This window comes from Acipenser ruthenus, chromosome 6 (genome assembly GCF_902713425.1).
Source record: "Acipenser ruthenus chromosome 6, fAciRut3.2 maternal haplotype, whole genome shotgun sequence".
Classification (NCBI taxonomy): Eukaryota; Metazoa; Chordata; class Actinopteri; order Acipenseriformes; family Acipenseridae; genus Acipenser; species Acipenser ruthenus.
This window is the reverse complement of record NC_081194.1, coordinates 16915741-16926375: the sequence shown is the minus strand read 5'-3', so window position 1 is coordinate 16926375 and position 10635 is coordinate 16915741. Positions and strand designations below refer to the sequence as shown.

The window sequence follows — 10635 nt, the reverse complement described above, 5'->3', positions numbered from 1 at the left end:
TTTAATTATTCCTTATAGTGCAAATTAAAACATACTACTACATCACAAAAACTATGAATATTAAATTCCAATGGTAGCCTGCTTGTTACTTTAAGTCCCTATAATTAAAATCCTAGATACTCGAGTATTATTGGGTAAAGAAATGACTAAACGACTTAGCCACCCCCTTAAGAGAAACTATTTGTAACTATGTCTGACACCATTCTTGTTCAAACTGATATTTAACAGTAAAAAGAACATAAAAACCAAGCCTCCTGTAGCAATGTGCCATCATTGCCTCAATATCTTATAGAAAGATGTGCAATAGTGTTTCGTAACAGATTTAACCAAGCAGCGAGCCATGTTGTCAGAACTGTGCGAGCTGATGAAGAACGGAGAGCGGTCCCCTCCACTGTGCACACAGGTATCTTTTGACCATTACAAAGCAGCACTCTGTAGTCACAATGCAATCCAACCAAACCACCAGGCACATTCTTATGATGTAGCTTTTTATGACACATCTAGTAACACTTTAAAACAATAGCCACGAATTAATACAAATTTTAAAAGCTTTATAGGATTGCATATGAGAAACAAATATGTTTTGTTGTTATTTTTTGTATGATTTCTAGTTCTGAATAAAAATGTTAATAATGGCCAGAAATTCAAGAATACTAAAGGAATAGCAGATAAATGTATTGGAATTTGTCTCAATTATAAGTGCACTCATCATATCTAAAGTAGATCTTCAAAATAATTCAATACACTGAATGAATATGCAGTCAAGGTACTGACTCCATCAGTTAATATGATGCTTGATATCAATTTCATTCAAATTTATACGAGTGCTTTTCTCGGTTTAAAATAAACATAGAACACTCACTTTTATCATCATAGAAACCCCCAATAGAAAAGTAAATACAAATGTTTGTTGTTATTTTATTTATAAAAGCTACAAAACAAATGTACAGCTTATATATGGATGGGCTCTGTTTTGAGCATTTTAACATCCTGCATAGTGGTTACATGTCCAGCAGTTATAACATACATGTGTTAAGAGGATCTGATTGTGCAAACATGTTCACAGCATGATCTGAATATATTAACCTTGCTGTTCAGTGCCACTTCAGAAAAGCAGTAGTATGTATATCATTTTTACCAGTGCACCAATCCCTCCTCTCCACCTCTCTCCAAAATATCTGCATTATTGAATGTTATCATACATGTAAAGATTTGGCAGTGAATGTTGTGAGGGACAGATGTAATTATATATAAAAATAAAAGAAAAGCAGGTCAAATATTCTGTTTTTCAATGGATACATCTAGACTTACATAACACAAGCATATCCCCTGGCCCAAGACATGATCACATTCGGAAGATCACAAATCTAAATGTTACACTAACCCCCAAAAAGTGAAATAAAATAAAATAAAAAAAATAACTTTGGGAAGTTTATTTAAATAAAAATACTGTAGACATCAATATACCCTGCATGTATTTCTTCTGCACATATTTCACAGTGTGTTCCTAATATACATATGGTGGCTGCCTTTCTTTTCACATGTGGTTTTAATACATTTTTTATTTGTGTTGTTTATGATATCTGTACTGGATGTACAGCTTAAAACAGAAAACAAAACTTTGTTCTTTTTCTCCTTGCGATTCATTGTAGCCTCTTAATGCTAACTACTTTTGCATTAAAAAATAAACTTTACACCAAATTAAAGAAACAAATAATGTGTCACATTAGGAATCTGAATCTTGTTTCTTATAAGCTTTCCCTTTTTGCCAAGAATATACCATGTTTTCGTATTGTATAAACATAAAAATCAAAATTAAAAAAAGAAAACGCATGGGTGCAGCCTGCAGCATAAGTGATCGAACAGGACTAAGGGCAGTTTAAAACCCCACATGACTAATGCAATTGAGAATGACTCCTATCCTTAAAACACACACAGAATCTTAGTGAACACATTCATTCTCAACAGGAAAAAAAAAACTGAGCACAATTTGCATTGTCTTACATTATACAGTAATCTGGATTTGGCATTACTGTTAGTTCATTTTGAATCTATTACCAGTTATTTGACCTTTCAAATACATGGTTTTCAATCTACTGCTTGTCTGCTTGATTAAGTTGTGTCTTTTTTATTTCTATTTTGTACACCGCATATCCCTTTTTTTTTTGGGGGGGGCACCAGACGTTTTCAGAGTTGCAGCCATTGTCCTAGCGTGACCGAGACTTTATGACCCACTCTGCATTGGGATTCAACTGGTACAGATCCTTCATGTAGGTTTCATCATTCAGGCAACGCTCTCCTGATGGCAGAGAGGAAAAAAGAAAAAAAAAAAAAAAAACACATTATAAAGCTCTGTGTTTTTTGCAAATACGAAATAAAACATAAAACAAAATGCATATATAAAATGAAAAATCATTATAAAGCAAACACAGAATTACATTTTTAAATTGGGAGGTTTATACAAAAAATGCTTTAAATAAATACTTGCAATCGTAGTTGTCAAGGATCAGCCATTACCATAGACACTGTCTGGAGGGAAAGGGAAGCTCTGACTAGCACTTGTGCAGATGTATAATTTGGAGCGAGTCATTTGGGAATTAATTGTGATGGAAGAGAAGAGGCGTTTGTTTTTAAAATGCCTAAACCGCGCATAAATTCTTTGCAGCGTTGTTGAATTGTTAAGCTTGAGGGGATGTATGTAACCGACAGTGACAAACTAATGATGTGCAGATTTTGCAACTGCCGGCTGGAATGTGAGTGGAAAGATACCGTCACTCAGTTGGTCACATTGAAAAGAAAAGTCAAGCAGCCCCTGGTACACGCAAAAGAACCATCCAAACTACAATCGGTGAAACACTCCATGCAACGAGCAATGAAAGTCAAAGCAGACAAGACTACAGGATACAGTTGAAATGTGTGCTAGTGCCAACATCCCATTGGAGAAGCTTGACCATCCTTCAGTTAAAGAGTATTTGAAACATTACATTCTGGGGTAGTTAATGTTATAAAAGTTTACAATAAAACAGCAAGAACAGAACAATACATTTAAGATAAATAGGCTTGACTATAAAAACGTGTCTTTAGTCTTCTTTTAAAGCAGCAATGGATGGTGCTTCCTTTATGGAACGAGGCAGTTTATTCTAAAGTTTAGGAGCACTATAGCTGAAAGCTCTACTGCCTGTATTCTTTAAAAAAATATTAAACCAACGTCCAGTGATCGGAGTGGCCGACTGGGAACATAAGGGATCAACAAGTCGTTCAATAAGATGGGACTGAAGTATTTATGGTTTTTAAGGTTATAGCAGAACCTTAAAATCAACCCTGAACCGAACTGGAAGCCAGTGTAGGGGCAAAGACAGGCGTGATATTATTGACATGCTGTTTGTTTATTTTGTTTGTTTATTTAGCAGACACCTTTATCCAAGGCGACTTACAGAGACTAGGGTGTGTGAACTATGCATCAGCTGCACAGTCACTTACAACTACGTCTCACCCGAAAGACAGACCACAAGGAGGTTAAGTGACTTGCTCAGGGTCACACAATGAGTCAGTGGCTGAGGTGGGATTTGAACCGAGGACCTCCTGGTTATAAGCCCTTTTCTTTAACCACTAGACCACACAGGTGCCAAAATGCTAGCTTATTGCAAGTAACAGACGACAAACCATGACAAAAGAAAATGTAGAGTTCTGTTGTATGCTTGCCTTTAATTCTTAATTTGAATATTTGTGCAGGACTGAAGCTCCTTATAAATACATGCGTAAAACATCTGAATTTTTTTTTTTAGTAACCTGCTTTTTGTGTTTATGCTGAATTGTGCAACACTCTGAAATAAGCCAGTTTTGTGTGTTTGTTGATTTAATATCCTTCATGCTGATTTGATTTCCATTGTGCAGTAATAAAAGTATATCTATTTTATTTTATTGTATTTTTATAGAAGGCAAGGGCAGTATTTACAGTAAATAGGCAGTTAAAGAGTCAGGGACTTAACGTTTGTTACCGTTACTGTCACTAATGAGAAATTATGGTAACTAAATTATTTTTCTGTGCTAGGTCTGTGTCAAAATAAAAAAAAATGATAATGTTTAATAAAAAAATATGTATATAGTTAAAACATGATGTATACTTTGTTTTTATTTTAGTTATTTTATTAAATGTGTATCTGTAATAAAAACAAAATAAAACATTTTTAGTGGATAAAACGAAATTGTGAAAAATAAAAAGAATTTCACGGGACTTTACCACTTAATAATGCAAAGGATGTACAAGAACTTCCCTTTATAATTAACATTTTAATAGAACATATATTCAAAAGGGCTGTAAATCTCTTAAGTTGAGATGTTGTGCAGTTTACAGTCGGAGGAGTGGTCCTGGCTAAATCATTCCTAAATCCAGTGATCGAAAAAAAAAATATATATATATTTATGTCCTTTGCACAACCCCTATTCCCTACTGTTTTTAACGAGGCTTCTCCTCTATTATTCTAATTAACCTGGAATGGCTCAAACTGCTATGCAATGGGAGTTTTGTTTCCATCTCTAAAAACAATTTGAGTATTTGGCACAGCTCCTCATTATAAAATTACTGTATTTAAAGAGTCAACATTTGATTGTAACACCTCATGTATCTGTGTTAACTACTAAAATATAACCTACATATTTTTAAATATGGTATGTAGTTATTTTGGTTGTTGAATCTCTGCACACGACAATAGATTCCACTAGCAAATAATTACAAAATAGCACACTTACCAATATTGCCTCCTATTTCATACAGGCATATGTCTTCTCTCTTGATGGCAACAGTTCTGTAATAAATAAAATGTATAAATGGAATATTAAATATATACAGTTTAGGTTCATTACACTTTGGGACCGATTTTCAAAGTATTTTACTCCAAAGAGTTAATTACTGATTTTTTTTTTCAAAATGTAAAATAACCTTTGAAGGCTTTCTGTGTTCATTTCTATTTTTGTAACTACCAGGTGCTTTTCTCCCTATGAATAAAATGAGTCATTTACTTTAATCGGACTAAAAGGTTTTGTAATAGTAGTACTTTTAAAGCATCCTGCTAACTTTCTTATTTATTTCTCAAATTATGGTGGTATGGCTTTAGAGGACATATTAAATGGTTTACTGTAAAATCATAATCTGACTTGGCAGTGTGCCACTGTGAAATCACTCACTTTTAGCATCATGAAAAAAATATAACTCAATAAAATGAATATCCCTGAAATAATTAAAGCCATCAGTATTATGAAAAAATAGATCATCATGACCTACATCTACTGCATGCAAGTGTTGAAATACAAGTGTTATTTCTGCACAAAACAGCAGACAGAAGAACAGCTTCCGATAGATATCCACAGGTTCCTGATACTCTCAATAATTTGTGGTAAAGACGGTCAAACTCATGGAATACCCTTCAGCCAATCAGCCATATTTACAAAATACTAATAATTCTCACAAACACTTGAAGCAAGGGGGATTGTAAAATAAACTCTACCTTTTATTAGAGGCATTTAGATGTAGAATAGGAGAATATGTTCATGTGATGAGTTCTAGACACCGTCAGAATACAAAATATCCTATTAAAAACCATCACAATTCCTCTAATAAAAAAGGTACAAGTGACATAACTAGGTTCTTTGTCAGTATAGTACATGTTTAAAAACATCTGGACTTGTCTTTCTTTTCAGGTGGCAGAGAGCATATGTTACTACTATGGCAACGTAGGCTCCAACAAAATAGTGTTGATAACAAATATAATTATGGTTTAAGGCCTACTTCTACTTTAAATAAAAGAGTAAGACCTCTTTAAAGCAATTCTAACCCGATTTGGCTGAGAAGTCTGGCCAGTACATCACTAGCTTTTAAATCCTCCGTCAACTGTATCGCCATGGAAACCTTGGAGAACTGTGGTGCCTGCACCCGTATGACTCCCTGAAGAGCATCAGTCTACAAAACACAGAAAAACACAAAACAGATCAATACACAGTACTGTACCATTGATACTTACGTTTACAGTGAAGCTCATTTTTAAACACATAACATAAAAGCTAGTGAAGGTTCTAAGATTTTCAATTATAAGCATCAGATATGATTATTTTGAATTTGACAATGACAAGTGTTTGTGAATGCAACTGATTTGACTGATTTATCCTCTCTTATAAATTTTGCTTATGGGAGCATTCCAAGTTTCTAAGTACAAGGAAATACCCATATACATATGCCACTTTTCGATTTTACAAAATACATGTCAACTGGGTGGTTCAAATCAGGTCACCTGGTCGCCAAATGCGGCCTTCAGTTTTAATATGTCCAGCAGATTTTACCGTAAAGTCACCACGTTGGTGACTAAGCATTTACAGTATATACAACAGAACTTCGGTTCTGTAATTAATGCTGGGACGAACATGGGATTTTCATGTTTGGATCATAATTAAAATATTCGTTCGGATATTAGTTTGTTTTCAAAAAGTAATAAAAGCCATTATATTGCTCAGAACGCAGGCAGCGACAGCATAGCAGCAAGGACAGGAGGCGTGGCCGTGGCCCCTGTGTGTGTGCCTTCATATTACAGCAAGACGTTACAATATGTAAACACGTTAAAATAGAAAAATAGAATATATCATGTAGGTCTTACTTCAACCCAGTGAATCAACAATAAAACAAAAGGATGCCAAATTGCAGTTCAAGTTAAATGTTATTTTGTTTATTCCCAAAATAAACAGTACATAAAAAGTTGACATCACATTAATTTATTTTTTACTTTTTTTTTTTTTTCCCCCATTCCTTGCCATTGCCGTTTCTTCACAGTAAACAGTGGCCATCGACACGTTTTCATAAAGTAATAACATGAGGTTTGCTTGTGCCTTTTTGTAGCTGAACAAGCAAACGAAAACTTTAATTTAACTTGAAATACTTCAAATAAAACAAAAAGTGGAAATGACATTGTAAAACGAAGGGGAAAAAAACTCACTGTTTTGTTTCTCTTTTATTACATTCCACATAACAAAGTTGCAACAAAAATATATAATATATACCATCTATATAAAAATCACTACAACATTTCCAGCAAGTTGGGCACTATTTAAGCGAGGCATTTCAGAACGACGTGCTTGCCTTTTTCTGTCCCATGAAATTCTGACTTGCTCTAAAGCAGCACAAAGCTTTTTTGATCCAGATGGCTTTCCATAAAGATCACTATGTGTGCGCGAGCATAACCTGGTTTGTTTACTTTTTGCAATCTAAAACTTTTAAAATAGAGGTTTGAGCTGCTGTGTTGATCCTGTAATTTATTTTTTTGTATCTATTAAATCTCACATATCACATGGAGCTCTTGTTCATTTACAATTTTTATGTTAGCCTTTAGGCGTAATTCGGGGGATGCCGTAGAGGGCGCTCTCCCGCTTTGCGCTCCTTTTTTCTTCTTATCCTATTTCCTTTTCTTTAGCCTGTCTTACCTTCCCTCCGTGGCATCCTGCCCGGTAGCGTCCGCGATCTCTTCCGGGTGGAAGCTGATCCCAGTTCAGCCTCATTTAGTATTTCCAGCCAATCGCACAATGCAGCGCTCGCCACGTCAATTATTAGGGCATGGCCAGCACTGCTCCACGTATGTGTTATTGGCTGCCCCTCCTGTCTATCTCGCTCTCTTTTTCTACTTTAACCCAGCACCATTTCCGCTTCCTTGTCTGTGTTTGTTTTTTGTTCCTCCTCCTCCCCTCCTCTGCTCCTTTCTATATCGCACTGTCCGCACAGGGCTCCCTCAGGGGGGGAAGTGAGTCTCACTCCCCCGGCTGTCCGGGTCGGCCTCTCGTCTCAACCACTGCCGCCCGGCTGTTCCTCGCCGGCCTGAGGGGACCCCCGGCCACATCCTATTCTTCTGCTGCTTATGCGCTAAGCCTTCCAGGCCTCAACCTTGCTGTCCCATCTCCTCTCTTCTATTTCAGGTCCAGGACCATTTCAGCCCCCTCATGCAGTAGGCCGTGCCTCCACCTGCCGAGCGGGCCCCGACCGAGGGGGGGGGGGTTTCTCTGTTTTCGTCTCTCCTAAACGGACCCGAGACACTTTTTCCTAAGCTCTCCACGCCGCCCAGCTGCCAGCTTAGCTGCCTGAGGATGCTGCACTGAGTTGCGAAGGATCTGTCCTTTTGTCCTGTTCGTCCCCTTCCTGTCTCTTGCTCCACTAAACGCCCAGCAGCCAGAGGATGCTGCCTGACCCGTCGGGAGCGAGAGTCAGTTTGTTGTATGTTATATGTCTAAACTTTGCTCTCTCTCTCACTTTTACGTCACCCAGCAGTCGGAGGATGCTGCCTGACCTGGCGGAAAGTGTTTATATCTAATCCTTTGCTCTTCTCATGTCTCCCTCTCTACGTCGCCCAGCAGCCAGAGGATGCTGCCTGACCCGACGAGAAGGGAAAACTCTTCGTCCCCCCTATCTCGTCCTGCTATCAGTATCTAACCTCAATGTTACTAAGCACCATTCCCAAACTCCAGCCCTCAATCTCGCCATCCCTCAAACTCGTCTCACTCTTAAACTCTCAAATGTCTCGCCCCTCTCAAGCCTCCTAAGCAATCGGAGAAATCCTCTCATCTGGTCTCATTCTTAATATCTCACTCCCAATTTCGCCTCCTCTCAAGCCCTCGTAGGCAACCAGTGAATTAACTGTCGCGCAACTTCTGGTGAGGCGGTAAATAAGTGCAAGGTATTTTTGTCATTTGTAGCGAATACAAACATCTGATTTCTGTAACCGAATACATGTCAAAAAATATTAGTTTGAATATTCAAATATTTGTCCCAGCACTAATACATGCATACATACAGAAAAACCCTTCAGCTGTGTAAAAATAAAGTATTTAAAAGAAAAAGTGTACTGATCTGCGTTCACTTTTCTTTCTACATAGCTGAAAAGGGGCTTTTGGCTGAAACGTATGTAGCTAGCTAAGCACACTAGCTACCTTGACACTTGTATTAGTCTTTATTAGGGGGCATGCCTGATAATCAAGCTGTGTTTAGCCTCATTATTTAAATGTGTGGGGCAGGAAATAACATGGAGGTGGCTGCTGCAACAAAGCTCTGTTATTGCTGTGGTGAACTGTAGCGGAGACAAATTGAAGAAAGTGCTTTTTGTTTCTGTGATTTGGGTATCTGGCAGTTTTTTAGTTTTTATCTAGTGAGAAGGTGGCACTTGTCACTATTTTTGTCTTGAGTTTGGTCAGTTTTATTTATTTCTATCACGTTTATGTGTTACTTAACATATTTATTGTACACATTTAATTGTGTTTCATTTGACATTTTACCTACAGTACAGAACTAGTACCTTTCTCTGTGACAAACTGTCTAACAAGAGAATCTGTACTATAGTGTGGTGATGCTTTTCCAAATGTTTTTGGAGTTGCTGTTGTAAACCTTTCTAATTTGGGCCAAACTGTTAGTTTGAATGCTTTTATCCTTTTGAGATCTAGACATTTACTTTTTGCATGACATGTCCTCTGTATTCCAATAACAAAAGAAATACTTTACCTGAACAGCCATAAGAGAAGTGTACTATTTTTGTATTAGTATTACTACACACAGTACTGTACAACACGTGTTAGATGTTACCAGGTATATGAAACGGCATTGACTCACTTTGGTTGTGCTCCTGTATGGTCTCTCATGCTTTTCCCGGTCATAAGCCATCTTCTTCAGCAACTTCTTCATAGCCTTATCCTTAGACATTTTCTTCTGGTTTTCAGTGTTTTGCTTTCTTACTTGATTCATTAGAAATTTGGGTATCTAAAATACAGACATACATAAAGGCATTATATATATTGAAGCTTGGCTTCAAAACAATGTCCTGAGGTGTGAATGTTTTAGGTGGCAGCACTGTCAAGCAGAGGAGGTCTCTTTAGCCATTAGATCATTATTTCAAATCCTAGCTCAGAATTAGAAGCATTTACAGTATAAAGCCAAGGGGACACTAGTCTACATGTATAATATTTCCTATCAAAGTTTATTGGTGTTTTAGTGTCAAAATAATTTTTCCAATATAATAAAATAAACTTTATTCTTAAATATGTTTTCTGTTTTATTTGTGTCAGAGTTGGGGTCAATTCCATTTTTTCAATTCCAATTCTAATCCCAATTCCCTTTTAATCAATTCAAATGTCAATTAACGTGTAAATAAAACCAAATGTAAAATAGACAGAATCTGAAATGTGATTACTGTTATTACTTTGAGCAGAATTCCTAATTATGCCAGGTGACGATTTTGTTCTTCTACAAATCAGATATCGGTAACAATATTAGCAAGCTGCATCTGCTGCACTGCAATGCTCAAAACGGCTTTAAACAAAAAGTTGGACTCACTTTATCCATTACCAATAAGTTGTATCAACTGAAAGCCTTTATTTGAGACAAAATGAGCACTGAAAACACAACTTGGGAACGTCAATGATACCATTAACACACCATTGCAGTTTAACATGAACACTCTAATGCTAGTTCACTGTTAAATGGCATCGGTACCAAACCAGCTTTTTTTTTGTTTTTTTGTAATTACTAATGTTAGACTATAATGCCAGCACAACATTATATTTAAAAACGGTTCATAATAGTACATTGTTTTTTTCAAGGAATATTAATAATTGTCA

The 10635-nt window shown here is 36.6% G+C and overlaps 1 protein-coding gene across 2 annotated transcripts in view; it reads right to left on the bottom strand.

Annotated features, from left to right (window-relative positions):
• Positions 1 to 898: 898 nt before the first annotated feature.
• Positions 899 to 10635, bottom strand: part of LOC117410706 (rho GTPase-activating protein 18-like) — a 45138-nt gene continuing 35401 nt past the window's right edge. For both annotated transcript variants that reach the window (XM_034017457.3, XM_034017456.3), the window contains exons 12-15: positions 9632 to 9778; positions 5832 to 5956; positions 4750 to 4805; positions 899 to 2299 (exon numbers count right to left, since the gene is read on the bottom strand). In XM_034017457.3, coding sequence (XP_033873348.3) covers positions 2208 to 2299; positions 4750 to 4805; positions 5832 to 5956; positions 9632 to 9778 — 420 coding nt within the window. In that variant the 3' untranslated portion in view covers positions 899 to 2207. The remainder of the gene's footprint in view (positions 2300 to 4749; positions 4806 to 5831; positions 5957 to 9631; positions 9779 to 10635) is intronic.